We start from the raw sequence: 26049 nt of genomic DNA, 5'->3' as shown, positions 1-26049 counted from the left end.
AGTTAGTTAAGACAACACATAAGGCACATCACACATCCACTTAAGAATGAATAAATACCATTTTGAGCAGAGTAGCAAATCCCACTCATACCTTAGGTTTGCTTAATGACAACTGATATCAAATTATGCTAAGTGTAAGTCATACATAAAAGAATATTGGGGACTTCCCTGGTGGCGCAGTGGTTAAGAATCCGCCTGCCAATGCAGGGAACACGGGTTCGAGCCCTGGTCCAGGAAGATCCCACATGCCACGGAGCAGCTAAGCCCATGCGCCACAACTACTGAGCCACTGCTCTAGAGCCTGCGAGCCATAACTACTGAGCCCACGTGCCACAACTACTGAAGCCGGAGCACCTAGAGCCTGTGCTCCGCAACAAGAGAACCCACCGCAATGAGAAGCCCGCGCACCACAACCAAGAGTAGCCTCCGCTCACCGCAACTAGAGAAAGCCTGCACACAGCAACAAAGACCCAATGCAGCCAAAATTAAACAATAAAATTTTTTAAAAAATTTAAAAAAACCCTACATTATGCCAGTCTAAAGCAGCATCCTGGTAACAGATATGCCAAATGTGGAAATACAAGATTATCTCCTGGAAGTGTTAAATACACTCATTATTCATGTGCTCTCAATATCACTGTTACTCAACGTACAGTACACCAACTGGCTGTCCATCTTAAAAGGATTAACATCAATATAAATCAAACCAAGTAAACCATTCAGTTCAGCAGTCATTTTTTCCCATACCAAGTACTTCTCAAAGGAAACAGTTCTCAATTTATACTCTAACACAAACTCCTTTAACAAACTGGGGCATAATAGGAGGTTAAAGTTAAATGAATTCAAAATCTCATTTATCAATGTGATTCTTCTGAGCCCTTTGCCAGGCCAACGTACACACTATTAGGTTTGTCCTCCATCATGGGAAATGAATTGAGCAATGATTCCCCCCAGCCTGCTTCCTAACAATTCTTTTCTTACTGTGACATATGATCAAATGATAAGTACCCAATATTACATACTGCTAAAACACTATGTAGGACCTACCATCGTCTTTTAGAGATAGAAGGTAGTAATCTGACCACAGTTACAGCTTAACAGTGAAACTGGAATTTCACTTAAGATCTGGTTACAAATTTTGTGCCTAACTACAAAATGATGTAAAAGCTTGATGAGTAACCAGATTTTTCAGGAGTTGTAAGGAGTATTTGTTTCAGGGGTTTGAAAAGGAACGAACATAACAACTGTTATTTTGTATCGCTCAAAAAATATTCTTTAAATCCTCAGGAATTCCCTGGCAGTCCAGTGGTTAGAACTCGGCGCTTTTGCCACTGCCATGGCCCGGGTTCAACCCCTTGTGGGGGAACTAAGATCCCACAAGCCGCTCAGCAAGGCCAAAAATAAATTCTTTAAATCCTATATTCTCCATTTAAAAAATCTAAGTTATCAGGTAGTCACAGAAATCAACTTGTTTCTTAGTACAAAAAGGTACTGATGAAAAATCAAAAAACTACTTTCACGTTAATATACTCAATAAAGGGGCTTCCCTGGTGGCGCAGTGGTTGAGAGCCGATGCAGGGGACACGGGTTCGTGCCCCGGTCCGGGAAGATCCCACATGCCGCGGAGCGGCTGGGCCCATGAGCCATGGCCGCTGAGCCTGCGCGTCTGGAGCCTGTGCTCCGCAACGGGAGAGGCCACAACAGTGAGAGGCCCGCGTACCACAAAAAAAAATATATATATATACTCAGTAGAATGATATATCCCTATTTTTCCATAACTAAATGAACTAAAATATTAACACTAATTTCATTTTTACAAAGGCAACACTCATTTATTGTGGAGCATCAGCAAAGAGGAATTAAATCATAATTTGGATTATCTTAAAAAACATTCTCCAAATTAGTCTGAAACATCTTACTTTCAAGAAATGCTAGAACAGCTAGCTGTTCAAACTATTCTTAACATTATATAAAATCTTTCGCAAGTATGTATTTTAAAACAGTGAAAGTATTAAATTTACTAAAAATGTCAAAACCATTCCATTTAAAAGATCGGAAGGGGAAAACATGTTCTTAGATGCTTCTATCCCCAAATAAGAAGTCATCACAAATCAGTAAAATTCTAGAACAAGTTCCCAAGTCTTTTCCATGAAATAAGTATTTACAACTTACGTTAAAATGGAACAGGATGTTATTAAGAACACACAATTATCAAAGAAATCAAGGCAAATTTTTTTTTAAAAAGCTACCCTGAGAACATCTGACTTATGGTAGGAAGTGGTGATTGTGTAAGGCTCAAGGCGTTACAACACAACTCTAAGAAACAAGTTTCTAACACTACCAATGATCAAATTCTTAACCAAGAAAAAAGTTACCTGTGACGCCTGTACTATGATTGGCACTCCTAAAACCCGCTGGCCAGTTAATCCTATTGCTAGAGGCACTGAGCTAACATCGACAAATTCCACATAAGCAATTCCTTTGGAACGTCTTGAATTTCTATCAGAAATCATCCTCACATCTCGAACCTAAAAAGAAAACACACACTTTAGGTTCTGTTTGTGCAACCATTCACAGTAAGTATAATAATTTCAAAAGACAAAAGAGGCATATCAATGATATTGCAAAGCAAGCCATTAAAAAGATTTTTTTAAATAGGTAAATTTGTAGGCCCAATTCATTTATCAACATACATCAATTCCAACACTATTAACTTCCAAGTGAGGCAAAAAGAAATGGTATCAAAAATAAATTCCCTGGACTTCGTTCAGTGGCTAAGATTCTCCACTTCCAATGCAGGGGGCCAGGTTAGATTCCTGGTCAGGGAACTAGATCCCACATGCCGCAACTAAGTTTGCATGCCGCAATTAAGACCCGATGCAGCCAAATAAATAAATACTAAAAAAAAAAATAAAAAATTCCCTAACTAAATTCCACCAAACAAAAAAATGTATTTAGATGTTTTCTAATTTTATCTGTCACACTGACAATTGCTAAAATGTTGTTTGCAGTTTCTACTTAAATTAGCTCTGTAAATAGGCTTAGATTACCTTTCCTACTGTGGAGAAAAACTCTTCCAAATCCCTTGGCCGAATTCTTGCTGCCAGCTGCATACAGAAAACGGTCCTTGCATCTCTTTCCTCAGGAGTCAGATTATCAATAGGCTCCCTAACAGGGGTAAAGAATATAGAATTAACTTTATAATTTATTCTTTTAAAATAACTCTTAATGCACATTTTCAGTAAACAGAATAAACTTTCCTGAAACCAGTTTGTCATTACTCCCAAGCCCATTTTAACTATGATGTATATAAAATGTCCATAAAATAATTCAGTGTGACTCAATGCCTTCAATATGATGATAATTTCTAAATGTTTCTTCTGATAGTATCTTACATTATCAGGACCAAAGTCCACTGGCCTCTCAATCTTACAAATGGTACTCTCTCCAGGATAATAAAGGGCCAATCAGAAGCCTGAGAGTTTAATGACAGTCACAAGTAATAACCCCTGAGTCCACACTAATGTTGGACTGGTCCAAATTAGTAGAAAGGATGTTTCCCCAAAAGGAAATCATAAAATAAAATTAAGTTTCATAATCACAAATGACAAACTTGAGAGTAAAACCCCAAATGATGAAAACTATTTGACTCTAAGAATTTTTTTTCACAAACTGAGATAGATACATGGAATACTGAGGCAGCTGTTTATCAGAATTAGATCAGTCTTACTAAGACTCTACAAATTCAATACCCGAAAAAATACTTGATGGTTGTAGAATACAGAGACAGGAACAATTAGCAAGTCAAAAATGAAAAGCAAGAGATTATCTAGCCGAATAACAATACTGGGATTTAATCTACTCATGCTTACAAATAGATGGTGTACACTTCTAAATTTACAGAGGAAACTAAAAGTGCCCAAATATGTGAGAAAAGTAAAAGAGCACAAGAGATAAATTTAACTTAATGAACGTCAAGGAAAAATAACATTGTCTACTGACATTATTATAAATAATTCTACTAAGATTAAGGTTCTAAGTAAATCCTTAAAAATGTAAGCATAAACATGCTCTTCCTTAACCATGTCCTGGACATTCTCCGGAAGAACTTTACAAAACTCACGTTACATCCCCTTGAGAAATCTGCAAGTAATTTTAAACTATTACCGTAACACAGCGGTACAAAGCTGACTATATCCAAAGAATGAGAACTAAACGGGAGTTTTCCCATGAAAGAAAACTAAATATTAAACAAAAACTCAGTATCTGTTACGAAGAGCGCCTTTAAGAACATTAAGGCTATCACTAAATCCTAGGGTTAGAATACGTCAAACAAGAAGATAGACTCAAAAGTTAAAAGGTACCTTTTAAGGGAAGCCAGAACAAAAAAACAATGCTATCATGTTAACAAAACATTCCTTGAACCAAAATGGTAGACTGGATAGATCAGTCTTATCTTTGTTTAAGAGTAAAATATCTCGCAGAAACACTCAAAAACATAATATTACTACTTGAAATCAAGTCAACTCGGTTACGATTTTGGAAATTAAATACTTTTCTCAAGTAATGGAGCCAAATGATAAAACTCATGACTATTTCAACTACTTTCCCACAAGAAGTTATTTCAATAACTTAAAATTTATTAACTCCAAAGGTGAGTCAAGGCTAAAGTTTTCTACAGCTACCATTAAAAAATTTTAGACACACTGCCAACACATGAAAGAATGCTCAACATCATTAATCATTAGAGAAATGCAAATCAAAACTACAATGAGATATCACCTCACACCAGTCAGAATGGCCATCATCAAAAAATCTAGAAACAATAAATGCTGGAGAGGGTGTGGAGAAAAGGGAACACTCTTGCACTGCTGGTGGGAACGTAAATTGATACAGCCACTATTGAAAAACAGTATGGATGTTCCTTAAAAAACTACAAATATAACTACCATACGACCCAACAATCCCACTACTGGGCATATACCTTGAGAAAACCGTAATTCAAAAAGAGTCATGTACCACAATGTTCATTGCAGCTCTATTTACAATAGCCAGGAGATGGAAACAACCTAAGCGTCCATCATCAGATTAATGGATAAAGAAGATGTGGCACATATATACAAGAGAATATACTCAGCCATAAAAAGAAACGAAATTGAGTTATTTGTAGTGAGGTGGATGGACCTAGAGTCTGTCATACAGAGTGAAGTCAGAAAAAGAAAAACAAATACCGTATGCTAACACATATATATGGAATCTAAGGAAAAAAAAAAAAAGGTCACAAAGAACCTAAGGGTAAGACGGGAATAAAGACACAGACCTACTAAAGAATGGACTTGAGGATATGGGGAGGGGGAAGGGTAAGCTGTGACAAAGTGAGAGAGTGGCATGGACATATATACACTACCAAACATAAAATAGCTAGCTAGTGGGAAGCAGCTGCATGGCACAGGGAGTTCAGCTCGGTGCTTTGTGACCACATAGAGGGGTGGGATAGGGAGTGTGGGAGACGCAAAAGGGAAGAGATATGGGAACGTATGTATACGCATAACTGATTCACTTTGTTATAAAGCAGAAACTAACACACCACTGTAAAGCAATTATACTCCAATAAAGATGTTAAAAAAAATTTTTAGCTACTATAAAAGGGAAATAAAAGCACATGTAACATCTACACATTAAAGTGGGAATTTCTGCTCTGTTCTTCTCACATGCAAGTTATTGAAAACTTAGAAATTCACATTAATAATACTAGAATTGGGGGCTTCCCTAGTGGCGCAGTGGTTGAGAGTCCGCCTGCCGGTGCAGGGGACACGGGTTCGTGCCCTGGTCCGGGAAGATCCCACATGCCGCGGAGCGGCCAGGCCCGTGAGCCATGGCCGCTGAGCCTGCGCATCCGGAGCCTGTGCTCCGCAACGGGAGAGGCCACAACAGTGAGAGGCCCGCGTACCGCAAAAAAAAAAAAAAAAAAAAAAAAAAAAAAAGAAAAATAGTAATAATAACACTAGAATTGGACTTCCCTGGTGGCGCAGTGGTTAAGAATCCGCCTGCCAATGCAGGGGACATGGGTTCGAGCCCTGGTCTGGGAAGATCCCACGTGCTGCAGAGCAACTAAGCCCGTGCGCCACAACTACTGAGCCTGCGCTCTAGAGCCCGTGAGCCACAACTACTGAAGCCCTCACGCCTAGAGGCCGTGCTCCGCAACGAGAGGCCACCGTGATGAGAAGCCCGTGCACCACAACGAAGAGTAGCCCCCGCTTGCCCCCACCAGAGAAAGCCCGCGTGCAGCAATGAAGACCCAACGCAGCCAAAAATAAATAAATCTTTTAAAAATTAATAATACTATAACTGCAAAATGAATCAAGATTTAATATGATCCAAATTACTATTTGTCATTAAATTTAGCAGTAACATAAGTTGTAAAAACTTTATAAAAGCTAAAAGTACAAAACAAAAGAAATAGGGACAACAGTTACCTCACTGGGCTCTTGTCTTTTCTGAATGGACTTTTGCTTCGGGAGCGTCGTCTGCTGCAAGTTAAAAAGTTTCAAAAGTTACCCAAACAAGTACACCACGTTAGTTCCTTGAAAAACAATTTAAACAATTCAGAAGTATGTTTAAAAACCTTAATTTGATGCTATGAGGCAACCCAATCTTTCCTCGGATGGCACTGTTAAATTTTGGTCCGGAGCTAAAAAGGAAACACAAAATTACACTAGTTACAGGGTTAGGGTCTTGCTAAGATCGCGTTCATGCGCTCTCCAGCAAGTTTAACATTGTTTAGGCTGCTTGTTTTCCACCTCAATTATGAAGAGGAAATAAAGAGACTTTTTCTTCTCTTAACTCTATCCCAGGCAAACTGCTCTTACAGTTATCCATCCTGGACCACTGAGAGGTGCCAAGACCAAAGGTTACAGCCTCAAGATTTTTAATATTCTGAAAATGCTCAATTTTCAGTCTAGTTCTCTTGAACTACATATTTATGAATACGTTCCTGAGATTTAGGGGGAAAAAAAAGACACAAAGTGAAAATTATCCTGAACTTCCCTCACACCAGGACTAACTATAATTAACAATTTGGTGTGCATCTTTGCAGATCCTTCCTAAGGAATATACATGTGCTCATATATACATACATATACAATATTCATGTATATCTTCTTGTTTGAGGAACTCTTTTTTTATTTTTATTTTTTCAGGCCACACCGCATGGCTTGTGGGATCTTAGTTCCTCAACCAGGGACTGAACCCAGGCCCCAGGCAGTGAAAACGCAGAGTGCTAACCAGGGAATTCCCTTGAGGAGTTTCTTTTAAAATATAAAGGAACTAAGTCTTTCCATAATCATGAAACTCCCAACTTTTTCATTTAACAGTAAGTCTCCAAGACTGCATATAAGCATATGTAGCATGTCACACACCTCAGTTCTTTTCGACAAAATAGTCCATGGTAAAGATGTGAAGGAAGGAAGTTCATCAATCCCTCAGGAAAATTCTTTTTTCGGGACTTGATATTATTAAAGGAGTGTTTTCGAAAAAGATCACAACAGTAACTTTTTAAAAAGCTTTATTCTGTAGTCTACAATATTCTAAAATGGCCCAGTAGTTTATGGCCCTTTTATTTTGAAAGACCAAACTAAGTTAAAAGGTCAGATCAGATGTCCCTTAGTGCTCATCCTGCTATCCTTTACCAGATGGGTAGCAAAATGAAAATATATAGTGGTCTTCAATCCACATTTGGATTTGTTTTCATGGACTCTACGTGCACGTATAACACCCAAGCAGTTCCAAATAAAACTGTATTAAATGGGTCCTTTGCAAAGCACACTAAAAGTGATCATTAAGAATATATATTTACTGGACAAATAAGAGTCTATAAGCTATTTCCTTTCCCCTTCAATTATAAAAGTTTCAGTTACTGCCTTGGTAGTTAAAAATCACCTGAAACCAAACATAAGAACCAAGTGAGTTTAAGTCAGACCAGAATCACAGGCTGACTTGAAGTATTCATCACTGATCAGAGATAATAATATTCAGAATTTATTAAAGCAATCCTTCCCCCCTATTTAGTTCATTCTGGTAAAAAAGAATGCAGTAAATTTTGATCAATTGGACAAAAAGCAAAATATTTTCTAATAAAGCACTCAGACGTAAAATAACATTGTGGTCCTTTTTAAGCTGTTAAAAAGTTTATAAAATAGTCAGCTAAGAGGACCTTAGAGAACAAGGAGTGGAATCCTTTTTATTGAAAAACCTGAATCAGAACTCCAAGTATTACTAACTTTATTGGCTTCAAATAATAACAAAACATTTCATCAATAACAGTATTGTGGGTGCTCTAATTTACATTCTCTTCTCATTCAAGACTCAATAGCCTGTCAGTGGTTACCTCCTTCTTAAAAGATGAGAAAACTAAAGCTTAAGAATGTTTCTTAGAGTGTTTAACCAATTTAAAGAGCCAAGGCTCTGATTCAGGACTGTTGTCTTTGAATTCAATCTTAATCCATTCAAGTTTTAACGTTAAAACTGTTAATTTTAACGTATCCCACAGTTTACAACAGTATATTTACTAACAGGAAAGACCATCATAAATCACTAGGGATTGTTAGACTGAACTGCTTGAAGAGTTGCAAGAAAGCTCTTTCCAAAGTCATTAATACATTTTAGCTTTTTAAAAATTACTATTAACGAAAACATTTCCAACATGTTTAACCACATCAGAATTTCCATAGTGATTCAACCTTCAAAAGCAGTTTTAGTGCGTTCTTACTATTAAAACACCTTAAATACAAAGATGTGTGATCATTATCAAGAAGCATGCACTAAATTCACAACTGGTCTGTCATTTCAGCTGAAAACAGCCACACAGACAAGATTGTTAACTATGTATTTGACTGACTATACATATTTGCAATTTGTATCCATCTGAGCTTTAAAAACTTTATGTTCAGTAAAGGATACTGTGATAGCTCACAAACCTTTAAGCTTTCACATATTTGGCACTACAATATCAAATCTTTTTTTTAAAAGCACTTTAGTGCTTTAGTTTGAATTGGCACACAGTAATATTTTTAGATGGAGTAACAGAAAATGTTCTGCATGCCTAGTGAAACAAACATGTATCTGTCCACACAATGCATTTCTACTGGACTTTTCAATGCCAAAATCCTTATTTAATACTTTTTAACTAATCATATTGAAAAATAAAATTCCACAATTCAAGTCACTCCTGTTACGCTGCTATCTGTAGACCCAGAAAAATCTCTCAAACCAATATGATCATAATTATAGTTACATACTAAGGACTTCTGTAACGGCCTCTGAATCTGCGATCTCGACTTCTTGAACGGCTCCGTCTCCTTTCTTTGCTTCTACTCCGCTTCCTTTCACGGCTTTTGCTCTTTTTCCTTTCTCTATCTCTACTTCGCTTCCGTTCCTTACTTTTGCTTCTTTTTCGTTCATGACTACGACTTCTGCTCTTGCTTTTTTTCCTCCTGAGAAGAAAAAAGTCACCATTATCTTGCTGATTTAAGAATATGCAAAAAATATACTTCCTTTTATAGTCAGATATATTTTGCTATTTTTACTATCATACAATGATACATAATCACTTATGGAAAAATAATTCCTAGGTAAGGCAAACAACACCCCACCTTTGCCTTCTACTACTGAAAATCAGCAGCCAGTTGACAATGAATCATTTGAGTGAGAGGGACTATAATGACCTTTCTTGAGAGTCAGCTAAAGCTTTAACAAGGAGAGAACTTATTGGTAGGTATAAATCAAAACCTGAACTTTTAAATTTTTTTTTTTTTTTGGCCATGCTGCACAGCATGCAGGATATATCTTAACCCTGACCAAGGATCGAACCCCATGCCCCCTGCAGTGGCAGCACAGAGTCACAAACCACTGGAGTACCAGGGAAGTCCCGTGAACTTTATTTAAAAGTTCTATCATATCTGGCCAACTAAGTATAAATGTAATCCAAAACATACAGTAATAGATTCAAAGTTACAATAGAATACTTTAAGTATTAGTGTTGGATCATATTAAAAAGTTGCCATTAAATACACTAATTTCTCTTAAGTAAGCCAATTTTGACCCAATTTGCACATATTAATATTATATACTTTCAAAGGGCCATACAGGCATCACTATTTCGGTTTTTATGGGCAAAATTATTGCAAATAATGACAAAGGACAATAAAACTAATGCCGTAAAATGCAATCTGACACTCCCAGACTTCAATGTGACCACTTCAGATACTTTCTTTTTCAAGTTACAATGAGTACACCAGATATTGAAATATGCCATCTTTATGCCAGTTTATACAAGCCTGTAGGGTACAACCAAAAGGAAGAATCAACACCTTTATAAATCTTTATAAATTCTCAAGCTCTGAAAGGTAAAAAAGCCAGTCAGTCGTGTATCTTCCTGTTCATTTCTGTATTCCTCACAGCATACCACCCACTCAATTCCATAATTTTTATAATCTGTACCTCTGTCATCACCCAAATTTTAGAGGTGCCTTCAGATATTTCAATATAAATTGAAAGACATTTCAAATTAAACTTATCCACTTAAATGTCATTTTGTAGTGGCTAAAAGATTATGAAACATTTTGACAACTACATCATTTGGAAATTGAATTAACTGTTTAGTCCTTATCAAAGCAAAGTTAGCACAAGAGCAATTGAAGTCTGCCTCAGAGAACCTGTAAGCAGGTCATCTTAGAGTGCATTGAAAATAGAAAATGAAGACACCCACCTTCTGGAATCTTGAAACCCACACTCCAATCACAAGGAGATGTAGAGCTTTCCAAGGAGGCAGAAACTTTGTCTAAAATTTCAAGATAATCCACCTGACTGTCAGAAATGTATATGCTAGGTAGCACATGACAGAAAATTAGGCTACACTCATTACTTATACAGAAGTCATCAAAGCAATGCCCAGAAGGGCAACAGATAACATTCCAACTTTGTTGCCTAAAAACCTGAAACTATCTCTTAGACTAAAGAATTCTGAGATAGCTATAATCAAAAATCCTAAATATTATCAATTAGGGGACAAAGTAAAAACTCCATCCCCCACAAAAAGGACAAATAAAATTTTGCTCTGCTTATAATGGCCCATTGCAGAGAGGCAGCCAACCTCCCAAATTACCTCTTTTTAGGCCCAAAGTTTATTGCGCCAAAGGAAAGGACTCGAAAATTGGAGAGCTAATTTCAACTTAAGGTCTTCCTAGGACTTTTTATAAATGAGTCCCCACCCACATCTGAAGGCAACCCCAGACAGGTAAAAAGACAGCAACATACTAAGACATTCAGAAATATAATCCTCTTTATAAAGCCCAGACAAAAATTTAAGGGTGCAAGAAAGCAGTGTACTTCTCTATAACAAGATGAAGCTTCAAAGAACATTTATTAAGTTAACTAAAGAAGGGTTATCAAAATCCACACTAATAGTCAAATCCTGTTACAACTTAAAAGGGACTTTCCAAAGTCTTTAGTGGCAGTGGAATTTTGTACTGAACATCATTGAAGTAAATGGTCCACTGGGCTGGGCCTTTGGACTTTTTGGTTATATGGCCTCTGCTGTAAAGGTGTTTTGCTATAACTGGATTTGACCTCTTCCATGTAAGAAGATCTAAATTTTAAATGCAAAGTACTCTGGAAAATAAGAAAAAAAAATAGAAAAGTCATTTATTCCAAAATTTATAGATAATCCACACCACAGTAGCCAATATATTTCAACTGTGTCATTTATTGTTTTTTATCCTTTTTTGAGAAATTCCAAAAGAGCTTAACTGAATGGATGCTGGTTGCGACTTTGCAAAACTGGTTATACTAACAAATAATACTCCCATGAAGGCAAGCGCGGGTACTTAAAAAGGCATACTTTGAGGTCTTGCCAAGCTCAGGAGTATAGCTTTTCAGAAAGAAGGCTAATAGACAACCAATTTGCGTTAATATTAAACTCAGTTCCTTTTACTATTACCTGAAATCAATTGAGTGTATGTACTGAGAATTACTATTTTTTAAAAGAAAACATGTACTAGTCAACTCTCAATTTCTCATAATGTGCATTTTCTTACTACCTTAAAACTACATCCCAATACTCAATGGCTTTTAAAAAAACAATGAAGTTTTAGGATGAAAAATGCACATGGCACGTTCCTTTGGTTAAGAGACCTAATTTATACTAAAAACTAATACACAAGAACATTCTGCTTGTTTTATAATTTATGCCTAAATACAAAAATTTTTTTCTAGGTAACTTTTAAATTAATTTGAAAGATTAATTCCCTTCAGAAAAAAAATGGGTGAACAGTTACTGACTGACCAAGGGAGTCATTTATTTAATCAGCTTTAACTGAGAATGAGGAGAATGAGAAGTCTGACAAGAGAAATAATATGTACATTTAAAAAGAAACTAGATGATAGCTGTAGTTTTGAAAAGGTTCTTCCCTTAAACAAAGAATCCTATGGCCAATTAAATTGTCCATTCTTCTATTTAGTCCCATTGGACTCTTTACATCATATATATAAACACCACTAAGTAAGCACCAGTCATTGAGAGCTTAATGCTAAATTTCCTTGTAAAAGACTGGTAGTCTTAATGAGCTTAGTTGTAGGATGATTAACAAATATAAACTGGAGATGGTATTAGTAGCAAGAAATGACATGTAAGAATGGTACAACAAAGAAGGCATGTGCCCTATAGTGTAGGTCCTCATTCTTTTGGCACTTAGAGTGAGATCTTTATCCATCCACTTGGCCTGATATCTAGAGACTGAATAATTTCAATTTATATGGTTACCCCTTCCTGGGTTTTCTTTTGATTACAGAATTGCAAATCACAACGATTTATTAGGAAACTTACTTTGGTAAAAGGTCTAAAATCAGAGGACATTACACCACGCAAAGATTGGTTGACTGCCTCAAATCATAACAATTCAAGACTAAACCCAACCCAATACCCCTAACATGATTAGTGAGGAGCTATAACAGACTCCCACCCAAACAGAATAAATATAGGACATGTCCTACAAATTGCATCATTTTGATCCATTACAATATTCTAGGGGTAAGAATATCGGTGTAGCAAAACCTGGACAATCCAGTCTATGTCCTCATCTATTTTATGAAATTATATTAACCTACCTTACAAACCTATCCTACCTTGTGAGGATATTGAGGTAGTATATTATGAAGCACTTAGAGCTCTTAGAAGGAAGCACCAAAAAGAACCAAATAAGTGGCTTATTCTACATCACTTTTCATTATGCATTATGGGGTCATAAACATGACAGAACGTTTGAATATGACATCACGAAGGCTAATAAAACGTCTTAATGCTTATAATACAGAGCATGTGATGTTAAGACTCAAATGATTTTAGAGCTGAAGGAAAACTCCAAGAACAGGATCAAATTTTATAAAGCACACCTATTTAGACTTCTTGTATACCATACTCTGTACTAGGCTGTATCAGAGTTCCTATTAAGGGTTACTTCTTTAACCTAAATGACACGCATAAATATTCATAGCTTTTTGAAACTCCATTCTCACTATTAAGTCTGTCAGAGTTTAAAAAGCTTAAGAGGACGAAAGCCATGTAAGAGGAACATTAAGAAGTACTTAAGTGTGCTACAACATTACTACAAAAAGAACCTTTAGGAGCATCAAGGAGCATAAATAATTCACAGCTCTGACTCTTTCAGTAATTTAGGACAAACAATACTTCTCCACAGCCTGGTTATTACCTTCTTCTTTCTAACTATCTTCAGTGGATATAACAGTTTTACTGATAACATTGATAAAATAATATTAAACCAAAGTTAATAAATTTAAGACAAAAGACGAGCTCTAACACTAGAACTCTTATGCAGATTGTCATGGATGGACTTGGAGGGGAAGGTGTCCAAAAAGTTCCTGACACCAATTCCTGAAATTAAGGGAAGAGTCCACAGTTTTATATCCTCAAATAGTGTCTCATCCCAGAAAGTAAAGAACCTACTTTTCTAAAAAAGGCAAAGAAACCCTTCAGGAGAGAACCTTGGGTTTGATGCTTTAGCCACAGGAATACAACTTAAAAAATCAATCACATATAGCTCCCCCCAACCCAAGTCCCTTCTTAAAACTTACTTTTTGCTACGTTCTTCATGGCCGTTGGCACTGCTCAACTTGTTCTCATCCTAAGCAGGGTTGATAGAAGAACATCATGAGGACGAAGTGGTAACATTTCAAGTTGTCAAAGGGTAAAGGGAATAGGAATAAGAAAATACAAAACAATTTTAAAACTAATTACTTATTTACAGTTTAACATGGAAGGCTATAAAAAAATTTAGATGGATATGTGTTTAACCACTTTGTTGCTTACAAATTAAGTCATCAAGATACAAAAATAAAAATGCATATTAACACGTCAAATTTTATTTTCTTACATAGTTAGATAGTAAGTTATCCAGATTTACAGTGTTGAAGTGGTTAAATAGAATTTCTATAAAACATGAATGAAGTCCTGTTGAGTTTTATTCCATGTGCTATGGCCCCTTTGGTCAGTACCATGGCTCTATTTCTGCCTAAGCCCCATGTGGCCATGCTAGCAGCCAGCCACTATCGATTTCCTGTGACCGATGCCATTCCTGAGATCTTCGCCCATTTCCGTTGGAGGGTTGGGACTGTAAGAGCTTGATGCCACCTCTGTCACACATCTCGCCCTGAAGCAAACAGGGATTCACACTGCTTTAGTAATGTTGACTCCCAAGAACCCAAGAAAGTCAATTAATAATCGACCAGTCCTACTTCCATACCTGTTTACATGGAATTACATCCATGTTAAACTAAGACAGAATCTTAACATTAAAATAGAAAGTAGCGCTTCAAGAGTCTAAGCATTGCAAAACTACATACACTATTCAAAGCTTTAAAGAATTCATCCAAATTGGTACCACATGGTCGAGCTATACACTCCAAAAACAAATGTATTATTTTTAAAAGGTTTAGCGCAATGTTTATTTTAAAGTTTGATCACATCAGTTATAGGAGTATAAGTGCTAATTTACAAAGCTTACAGTTTGTGACATCAGTGATAACGCATGCATACTGCTATTTTCACCACCAACTGGTGAAAGAATGAAAAGACACTTTTACTGTGATACTGAAATGGGTCAAAGACTGTATTATTAGTCAAAATAACTCCTTTGTAGTTTTGTGTGTGAAATATGACAGGGACTAATTAAAAATAAAACAATATGGAGAACAGTTAAAACAGTCATCAAGTGACTCAAGTTGTGATATTGCCTCTTTTGCTTTAAGAATTTGTTTTATTCAGGGATCCAAGAATTTTGGTAATTTTTAACTGAGCAGATCATCACCTGCCTGTTTTAATATTGACTATTACCAGTCTCATGTATAGGATAAATTTTTAAATCTCACCCATTTCTTCTTGTAAGACTTGTCTTATTTAAAGATTTGCTTGCCACAGACTGGTTATGCTGTGTTATTCTTGGACCCCTGCTGCTTTCCCAAACCACTACATTCACCTTTTTGCTATACCAAACTGGAGCTGGTAATTCTTAGTTGAGTCATTTTACCTAGGGGACCACGGTACAGCGATAAGTCACTCAATTACTACCTTATGATTGACAGTTCACACTGGAATCAAAGGTGAATTCATGGGAGTAGAGGTGAGATATCGTTAGGCAAGTCTACAAAGAGAGATAGATGGGCATTTATTCATCACGCTGAAGTGAAACTACTGCACAATATTATTACATCAATAGCATATATTTACTTTTGTAAGTTACACTTAATGCATCTCTGATAAGATAAATCAAGAGGGCTCCGGGGAGGTTAGTTTACATTTCAGCAGTAGTTTCGTGAATAATGCTAAATTAAGAAATAGATAAACCTCACCGACTTGTTTTTTCTCACCTTCTTGTAAGGAGCCTCAAGCATTGCTTCAATATCAATATCGTCTGCCATTTTCTCTGAACGCCTAGGTAAAGAATAAGAATGAAAAATTCAATGAGTAAACAATTTTAAATTTTGCTAAATTTCCTTCTTACCGGACATATTCCAAAACTTCCGAGACGCCCCACAAAACGACTAAGGTGGGACGACGCACTTTAGTAGGCTTGACAATTAAACCTGAAATGTCCCCAAGACCGAACACGCTAAAGCAGATTAAGCATCCGATTTTCAAAAAGCCTGTAATGCCTCAAAAAACAACCCGAGAGCATCGAACGAAAGCTCCTCTTTCCGCGCAAAAACCCGCGCTGCCATTTTAGGGGCAAAGGGAAACTCCCTCGGTTGGGAGGAGTTCGGTGCCAAGACAGCATTCGGCTGGCGCCATGTTGGGAGGTCGCGGTCGTCGCAGGCCTCGAAGGGACAGGTCGCCATCTGCCCGAGGCCTCTCTGGAGCCCATGCCACCCGAAAACCCTGAAATCTACCCGACCGAAAAAGAAGGGCGCGGTCTTCGAAATGAAGCCCATTTCTCGAAAGACTGCCCCCCCCACCCCGTCGCTTAAGACCGCCTAACGAGTGCCCCTCAACCCAGAAAAGAACCACACCTCAGAAAAGCCCTGCAAATACGGGGGTCCGCGACGCCTCCTTACCTGTGCGGGCTTTCGGGGCCCCAGCGGTGCTCGTATTCGGAAAGAGGGGGGTTGCTACTGCCGCCGCTGTTGCTACTGTTAAGCCGCTAGGCCCAGGCCGCAGTACCACCCAGCCCAAATTTCGGGCTCCGAGGGCGGATAGGCCCAAGAGAATCTAAAAGAAACAATGGGATTAGAGGAGCCCGCGCGGGAGTTCAGGAAGGCGGCTTCGGCAGCGGAGGATCCACCCCGGCGACAGCGTCGGCAAGCTCTCTGAAATGGCGGCCGCGGCTTCCCTGTACTAACATTCACCAACAGAGATACACACACACAAACACACGGGGCCTCACAGAGCCCTCAGCACGGGCTCTCGCGAGAAGCTGCTCTTAGTTTCAGTCCGGAGCAGCGGAAATATCGCGAGATCTAGCCGTAGGGCCCAGCGACCGTGGCCTAATCTCGCGCAATGATTGCGCCACGGATATTCCCATCCCCCACTCAGAGAGGCGCTTTTGACTCCCCCCTCCAGATTGGCGTCTACATCTCGCGAGATCGCTCAAGTTGCTAGCGCAAAGACGGTTGGTACGTTTCCTGTCAATCTTCTAGAAAACTCACCGTTGAGTGGAGCATGGTGGTCACCGCCCCCTCGTGGCACCTCCCAGCGACTATCAGAAGGTTTCTCCCTCAGCGTTGACGGCTTTCTACCCCTCCCGCGAGCCTCCCATCTAGATGTCTGTCAAGGTCGCCATAAAGCAACCTAGTCCATATGGCGATAGAATAAAACGAAGACGCTCATGTATAGATTATCCGCCGGGGTGAAGATGGAGTGAAAAACATGTGAGAGAGAAGTCGAAAAGAGACGTACAGGCGTAGGGAGCTAAGGGTGTAGAATAAAAAATTAGATTTCTCGGCCTTGTGGAGCCGGTGGACTAGGCACTGCGGCGACTGTCGAGCTTCAAAACAGCCTTGGAAGTAGTGGAAAAAGGCAAAGTGAAGGTGAAAAAACACTGCTTCTCTTGGCAGTGGACCAGCTTTGTGACCCTCGAATTTATAGTCTGGCCTTGTGTCGGGGTTGCTATTGTTTCTTCAAAAATGTCCCCCATCCCCCTGGAACTTGGCTTCTCGCCCCTGAAGTCTCCCAGATGCCTGGCAGTTAGAGTGTACATTCACCGCTTGTTCTTTGGTCTACACGGTGAAAAAGCGGAGGGCAGAGAGATCATTGACTATAAGACTTTTAATTCTAAGATAAAAATGCTTGAAAAAATTTGGAAAGATAACTTAAAAGCAACAAATCTTGAGGAAGAAAATCTTTTTTTTTTTTTTTAAGGGAGAAAATCTTGAAGTCTGTTGACAGCTTAATGATTGAGGGCAAAGATTTGAAATGAGTTTGTAACTGCTTCAGCACTGTGTGACCGTGGGCAAGTAAATTAACCTCTCAGAGCCTACCCTCCCTTTTCTCCTGTGAAGAGTATAGTATAATTACTTAACTTCTTGATCTTGACATAGGCCGATAATGCTCACTAGTGAATTCTCAGCGCTTAGCCACATACCCAGCCGGGTGGACACGTAATAAATGAATGAATGAATGAAAGCCTAATAGTATAGTGAGGATTGAATGAGGTAATAGCTGTAAAATGCCTGGCAAATATTTAATCCTCAAAACAGTTAACTTCTGTTATTTCTAAACAAAATTATTTAGAGGAAAGTATAGAGAGGCTTTCCATTTCGGATTAACTTTCCACTCAGGTGTTTCTTTAAGAGGGTTAATAGATTTTGCATAATTAGTAATATTCCCTTCTTTTCCTAAGAACTCAGATCCTCTTTTCATTTTTTATTTTATTATTTTTAATATTTATTTAGTTAGTTGCATCGGGTCTTAGTTGCGGCAGGCGGGCTGCTTAGTTGCAGCTTGCCGGCTTCTTAGTTGAGGCACGTGGGCTTCTTAGTTGCGGCATGCATGTGGGATCTAGTTCCTGGGCCAGAGATCAAACCCGGGCCCCCTGCATTGGGAGCACAGTCTTAACCACTGCGCCACCAGGAAAGTCCGTTTTTTAAATGTTGAAAATCACCACATTATATTGACGCATAATATATCAGAAAAGACAAACTAGCCTTTGCCTTTCTTTTCCCTTTAAGTGTTGTGACTTGTTAATTGTGCCAATATTAAAGCATAGGTGGTAGCCCCTTCTTAATTTTTTTCTTTGTTTGGGAACATGACAGAATTCGACCTTAACCTCTAGACTTCTTATTTGAGAAGAGAAAGGATTTAAGCTCTAAGTCACTTGAGTATTGAATATCCCTTAAATTGTTTTCTGTTCCAGGAATATCAGAGTGAACCTGGCAAGTGAGCACACAATCAAGAAACATCTGCTGGAAAACTCAGTCTCTAAAACAAAAGTATTTTTATATATTTAAAAGAAAATATTAAAAACATAATATGCTTTTCATTCTCTTTGCAAAACCTCTCTCGCTCTGTCTGGCTCATGGACTCATTGCCCTTTCATCATTTTGTTCTCGAGTCATTTGCAGTGAAGGTCATTGGGTTAAATCATCACCAGCACCAAGAATATCATTCTATCTTAAAACTTATGAAGAGGAGACCACAGCATAACTAAGTGCCAGGGATAAGGGAGGTAACAGATAATTTTGAGAATTTGGCTGAAAATTAAATATACTTTGCCAATGTGAGTTTTTTAATGTCCACGTATGATTTTTATGGACAGGGGATGCTATTTTTCACACTTGCATTTTAAAAACTAATATTCAACTTATATAGTAAGTGCATTTTATCCAGTTTTCCTTGAGTCTTTAAGACTGACTTAGAAAATTTGTTTTATTTATGAATCTAACTAAATAAAATTTTAGAATCATCTTCACTTTTTCTGTTAATATTGAGTTAAATTCCAGTTGAATGGACTAAACTCCCTTCAAAAACTCAGTCCCATTTATGTTAGGCAAGTTTCTTCAAATTTAGTATGCTATCAATTTAACATGATGTATTATTTTTTAGTATTTTAAAACTTTCCGAAGTATGTAAACAATTCTTCTAAATCTAAAAAATTAAAATCACAAAGTGAGTTTTAAAACTTCTTAAACTATTCTAATGTAGTCTCATGCCTTTCCAATTAAAATCACAAATCTCAAGTCAATTACTCAATCACACATTTTTTATTTGAATTTCTAGTATGCCAAGTTCCCTTAAACATTACAATTTTTTTAAATTTATTTATTTAATTTATTTATTTTTGGCTGGGTTGGGTCTTCGTTGCTGTGTGCGGGCTTTCTCTAGTTGCAGTGAGCAGGAGCTACTCTTACTGCGGTGGCTACTCTTCATTGCGGTGGCTACTCTTGCTGCAGAGCATGGGCTCTAGAGTGCAGGCTCAGCAGTTGTGGCACACGGGCTTAGCTGCTCCGCGACATGTGGGATCTTCCAGGACCAGGGATCGAACCCGTGTTCCCTGAATGGGCAGGTGGATTCCTAACCACTGCGCCACCAGGGAAGCTCCTAAACATTACAATTTTTTTTTTTTTTTTTTTTTTTTTTTTGCGGTACACGGGCCTCTCACCGTTGTGGCCCCTCCCGCTGCGGAGTACAGGCTCCGGACGCGCAGGCTCAGCAGCCATGGCTCACTGGCCCAGCCGCTCCGCAGCACGCGGGATCCTCCCGGACCGGGGCACGAACCCGTGCCCCCTGCATCGGCAGGCGGACTCTCAACCACTGTGCCACCAGGGAAGCCCTAAACATTACAATTTAAATACAGATACATACAAACTATTCTTAACCTTAATATGAAAGTTTTAAGACTTTAAACTTACCTGTATAAAAAGGACATAGAAGGGTTTTACTATTTTTGAGTTTAACATTCCAAGAGAATTCAGATATTATCTTAGCGGACCAAGGTTCCTGATGGGCCAGAGTTTCTGACCTGGACCAAACACTGTGTTTGCATGGTTTCCCAGACAGATTCCAGCAATTCTTGAGCCACTGAGGGCACAATGAGATTTCCCCCCACCCCGCCCCGCCTTAAGTTTCCATAACAATGAGAAACTCAATCCCGTTTCATACTGATGGAGGTAATTTTGCCACCCATATGACTTTTGCCTGATTTGAGCAGATCAAATCATGCCCCTCCCCCCACCCCCACTTTGTGCTTGATTTTCTAATAAATCTACTTAGAGATTGAATTTGGCATTTGTTTCAAATACTTGCCTGTCTACTGGCCATAATGTCAGTGTCATTGTAGTGACATATCCAAAAGGAATTTGCATAAATTTGTAAATGGTTAGTCATTAAAAGATGAGCCGTTGCAGGGTTACATCACCAGCCACTTATTTGTCCCCCCGTCCATCCGATGAACAGAAGGATTGTGCAAGGGGCTTCCCTGGTGGCTCAGTGGCTAAGAATCTGCCTGCCAATGCAGGGGACACGAGTTTGAGCACCGGTCTGGGAAGATGCCACATGCTGCGGAGCAACTAAGCCCGTGTGCCGCAACTACTGAGCCTGTGCTCTAGAGCCCGCAAGCCACAACTACGAGCGCGTGTGCCGCAACCACTGAAGCCCGCGCCTAGAGCCTGTGCTCCGCAACAAGAGAAGCCACCGCAACGAGAAGCCCGCGCACCATAATAAAGCCCGCGCACCATAGCCCCCACTCACCGCATCTAGAGAAATAACGGAGCAACGAAGACCCAACGCAGCCAAAAATAAATAAATAAATAAACACTATTTTATTTATTTTTTGGCTGTGCCATGTGGCTTGCAGGATCTGTCTCCCAACCAGGGACTGAACCTGGGCCATGGCAGTGAAAGCCTGGAATCCTAACTACTAGGCCACCAGGGAACTCCTGCAAAATGTATTTATTTATTTGTTTATTTATTTATTCATTTATTTTTGGCTGCATTGGGTCTTTGTTGATGAGCATGGGCTTTCTCTCGTTGTGGCAAGCAGGGGCTACTCTTTGTTGCGGTGTGTGGCCTTTTCGTTGCAGTGGCTTCTCTTGTGGAGCATGGGCTGTAGGCGTGCGGGCTTCAGTAGTTGTGGCTCGTGGGCTCAGTAGTTGTGGTGCACGGGCTTAGTTGTTCCGCGACATGTGGAATCTTCCCGGACCAGGGATAGAACTCGTGTCCCATGCATTGGCAGGCGGATTCTTAACCACTGCGCCACCAGGGAAGTCCCGCAAAACACTATTTTAGATTGAAAATAAAAATGACAGAAATTCAATAAAATATGACTTAAAATTTAAAGTACTCTTTTATCTGCCCGCGTGAGAGGGCAGTGAGAGGCCCGCGTACTGCGATGAAGAGTGGCCCCTGCTTGCCACAGCTAGAGAAAGCCCTCGCACAGAAACGAAGACCCAACACAGCCAAAAAAATAAATAAATGTGGGGTTTAAAAAAAAAAGAATTTAAAATTAATACAATCATAAATAGCATGTAGGTCAAATAATAAAGCATAATTAAAATTAGAAAATATTTTTAAAATATTAAAATAAAAATAAATAAATAAAATACTCTTTTAGAGGTTTGTGGGGTTTTTTTGGATTGAGGTATAGTTGATTGATAGTATTATATTAGTTCCACATGTTCTACATATTGATTCAAAATTTTTATAGATTATACTCCATTTACAGTTATTATAACATGTTGGCTATATTTCCTGTTCTGTACAATATATCCTTGTAGCTTATTTATTTTATACATAATAGTTTGTACCTCTTAATACCCTAATCCTATCTTGCCCCTCCCCTCTTCTTTTAAAGTTCGATCTGTGAAATGTACCATTTACTGATTCATTCTCTGTTTATTTAGTACCCTCTGAATTTTTGGCACTCAGTGGACAATTTGCGAGTACCAAATAAATAAAAAACAGTCTCTTTCCTTCAAAAGTTTCTAGATTAGTTAGAGAACTCTTGAAGGAACAAAATTATGTTCAAGATAGTGTTTTGTATTAAGATTTTATGCAAGCTCAGTGCCTTGACTGTCATAGAACTAATAATAGCATGTTTATATAGCTCTTCACAGTGTATAAACCATTTTTATACATTATCCCATTTATTCCTCTAAATTTTGTTTGTTTACTTGAATTGGATGAAATAAATCGATGGGATCAGACTGGTGGAAGTGATCACAGAATTTTCTGCAAAGAGCTGATTGACATAGGTCATCAGAGCAGTTGAGGTTTGCTTTTTTTTTACATTTTACTATGAAAATTATAAAACAGAGAGCTTGAGAGAATAGAATGTATGCCTACCAATTATTTTAAATTTAACATTTTTCAATATTTGCTTTACCACGTATCTATTCATCTACCTATCCCTCTTTCCATCCTTCTATCCAGCTTAATTGTTTTTTTTTTTTTTTTTGCAGTGCGCGGGCCTCTCACCGTCATGGCCTCTCCCGCCGCGGAGCACAGGCTCCGGACGCGCAGGCTCAGCAGCCATGGCTCACGGGCCCAGCCACTCCGCAGCACGCAGGGTCCTCCCGGACCGGGGCACGAACCCACGTCCCCTGCATCGGCAGGCAGACCCTCAACCACTGCGCCACCAGGGAAGCCCCAGCTTAATTTTTTAATTCTTTTAAAAATTACAGACATCAGTACACATCATCCCTAAACTCTTCAGCATTGCATATTTTAAACTGAGTTTACTAGTTCACAATTCTTTTTTTTTCTTTAATGAGGTAAATTTTACATACAGTGAAATGCAAAAATCTTAATTTTACCAATATATGAGTTTTGACAAATGCATACAAATTGGGTAATATTAATTTTACTTAAAGTGAACGAATGGCATAAGCAAGCTTAGAGGACCAGAGAAAGCAATATATTTTATTCCAAAATATTCTGATTTGACAACAAGAGACGTGGATAAAGCACTGCAAATTAGGAGGCAGAGTATTGTTTTAAAACATCTGCTAACGGAAGCAAAAAGAAATGTAATCAAACATAACATTGCAAAAGTTTTCGAATTTAAGCAAATTTAGCAATGGAGAGGAAGATCCTGCTGACAAGGCATCACAAGATGGAGATATACCTTGAAAATGACGGATGAAAAACAAAAGAAGCATCAACCCACAGTGATTTTGAATGAAAAGCATGTGATTCTGTGATACGAGTGAATGAAAATGAATAGCCCAGAAAGGCAGCATCTCTGAAAGTGTGTTTCTAACAGACTCAAAAAGAATTTTTTGTTTTGGAGCAGGAAAAAATGTTCCTTAACAATCATTTTCTGGAGGAGGCCCAAAGAGACATGACTTGCACAAACATCTCCAAATAACCAGGTCCTAACTCAAGATAGAAATGAAGCATCAGAGTTGGAATATGTGCAATATGAACATGACTTGCGTGCAGTGGTTGTAAAAGAAGCAAGAGATTTTGGTAAGAATATGGAGAAAGTGGAACCCTTAGACATTGCTAGTGGGAATGTAAAATGGTACAACTATTGTGGAAAATAGTTTGGCAGTTCCTCAAAAAGTTAAGTGTGGGGTCTTCCCTGGTGGAGCAGTTGTTAAGAATCTGCCTGCAAATGCAGGGGACACTGGTTTGGGCCCTGGTCCAGGAAGATCCCACATGCCGTGGAGCAACTAAGCCCATGTGCCACACAACTACTGAGCCTGTGCTCTAGAGCCTGCAGCCACAACTACTGAGCCCATGCACCACAACTACTGAAGCCCACGCGCCTAGAGCCCATTCTCCACAACAAGAGAAGCCACCGCAATGAGAAGCCATTGCACCACAATGAAGAGTAGCCCCTGCTCGCCGCAACTAGAGAAAGCCCGCAGACAGCAACAAAGACCCAACACAGCCAAAAATAAAATTAAAAATTAAAAAAAATAAGTATAGAATTAACCATACGACCCAGCAATTCCACTCCTAGGTATAAACACAAAAGAATTGAAAATATATTTTCAAACAAATATCTGTAAACAAATGTTCATAGCAGTACTATTTATGATAACCAAAAATGAACACAACCCAAATGTCCATCAAGTGATAAATATATGAGCTGAATGTGGTATATCCATACAATAGAATATTAGTCAGGCATGAAAAAGAATGAAGTACTGATATATGCTACAAAATAGATGAACCTCAAAAGCATTATACTAAATGAAAGAAGCCAGACACAAAATGTCATATATAATTCCATGTATATGAAATATTCAGAATAGATAAATCCATAGAGACAGAAAGCAGACTAGTGGTTTCCAGGGGTTAGGGGGAGGGAGCAATGGGAAATGACTACTTAATGAGTATGAGATTTCCTTTTGGGATAATGAAAATGTTCTGGAACTAGCTAGTGGCGATGGTTACACACATTGTGAATGCAGGAAATGACAAAAATTGGATAGTTTAGCATGGCTAATTGTTAATTTTCTTTTGTGTTACATGAATTTTACCTCAGTTTCAAAAAAAAGAGAAGGAAGGAAGGAAGGAAGGAAGGGGAAAGAAGAAAGATAGGGGTCTTCTAAGGACCTCCAGAATCTAGAGCAAGATGCTACAGGGAGATAAAAGCCCCCCAAATCCCTGCTTTCTAGAACACATCTAATGTTTCACTATTTTCAGGATATTGAAATAATTTTAAACAAATGTATATTGAATTTCTTTTATGTGGCAGTCACTGAAGTAGACACTGGGAAACAAACAATGGAGTGCAAAAACTGTCATGGTCCCTGTCCTCCTGAACCTTACAATCTAGCTGGAGGAGGCAGGCTTTGATCAAAAGACTGTATCAGTAAATGAAGATGTACAACTGTGACAAGTGCTACAAGAGAGATTTCTGGTGTTATGAAAGTATATTTAGTGCGAGAAAGAGTATTTAATAGGTGGAACATTCTAGTCAAAGAATAAAATCTGCAGAAGTCCTTGTAGCAACAGGGAGTATGGTGTCTTTAAGGACCTGCCAGAGGCCATGTGGCTATAGGAAAGAAGCTTGTGAAGATCCAGACCATGCAAAGCCACCTTTTTATTTTTCTTTCAGTTGTATTGAGATATAACTGACATACAGCACTGTGTAAGTTTAAGGTATACAACATAACGATTTGACTTACATACATCATGAAATGATTACCACAATAAGTTGAGTGAACACCTATCATCTCATATAGATACAAAATTAAAGAAATAAAAAAAATTTTTTCCTTGTGAGAGGAACTCCTAGGATTTGCTCTCCTAACAACTTTCATATATAACACACAACAGTGTTAATTATATTTATCATGTTATACATTACATCCCCAGTACTTATCTTTCAACTGGAGGTTTGTACCTTTTGACTGCTTTCATCCAATTCCTCTTCCCCGGAACCCCTCACCTCTGGTAACCACAAATTTGATCTCATTTCCTATGTTTGCTTGCTTGTTGTTGATGTATAATTGACCTACAACACTATGTTAGCTCCTGTTACACAATATAATGATTCAATATTTCAATGCATTTCAAAATGTTCACCATGATAA

At 38.4% G+C, this 26049-nt stretch overlaps 1 protein-coding gene and 1 long non-coding RNA gene across 16 annotated transcripts in view; one reads left to right on the top strand and one right to left on the bottom strand.

The window, feature by feature from the left end:
- Nucleotides 1-17119, bottom strand: part of RBM39 (RNA binding motif protein 39) — a 30646-nt gene extending 13527 nt beyond the window's left edge. For 2 of the 14 annotated variants that reach the window (XM_004272787.3, XM_012534170.2), the window contains exons 1-8: nt 16621-16922; nt 15937-16000; nt 14146-14195; nt 9297-9491; nt 6626-6691; nt 6477-6530; nt 3051-3168; nt 2376-2528 (exon numbers count right to left, since the gene is read on the bottom strand). In XM_004272787.3, the coding sequence (XP_004272835.1) occupies nt 2376-2528; nt 3051-3168; nt 6477-6530; nt 6626-6691; nt 9297-9491; nt 14146-14195; nt 15937-15987 (687 nt within the window). In that variant the 5' untranslated portion in view covers nt 15988-16000; nt 16621-16922. Of the gene's footprint in view, nt 1-2375; nt 2529-3050; nt 3169-6476; nt 6531-6625; nt 6692-9296; nt 9492-10761; nt 10838-14141; nt 14721-15637; nt 15711-15918; nt 16007-16620 lie in introns of those variants that run through there. The other 12 variants (XM_012534172.3, XM_004272793.4, XM_033433622.2 and 9 more) reach the window with 10 other exon arrangements.
- Nucleotides 17120-17281: 162 nt separating this feature from the next.
- Nucleotides 17282-25712, top strand: LOC117202465 (uncharacterized). Of its 2 annotated transcripts, XR_004484822.2 has the most exons (3): nt 17283-17592; nt 18918-18993; nt 22960-25712. It is a non-coding gene; the product is annotated as an uncharacterized LOC117202465 (long non-coding RNA). The 2 variants fall into 2 exon arrangements; XR_004484821.2 differs by lacking the exon at nt 22960-25712 and having other exon boundaries at nt 17282-17592; nt 18918-19043.
- Nucleotides 25713-26049: the final 337 nt, after the last annotated feature.

This window comes from Orcinus orca, chromosome 16 (assembly GCF_937001465.1).
Source record: "Orcinus orca chromosome 16, mOrcOrc1.1, whole genome shotgun sequence".
Classification (NCBI taxonomy): domain Eukaryota; kingdom Metazoa; phylum Chordata; class Mammalia; order Artiodactyla; family Delphinidae; genus Orcinus; species Orcinus orca.
Note: the sequence above shows the minus strand (reverse complement) of the source record. Positions and strands in the feature narration are given on the sequence as shown.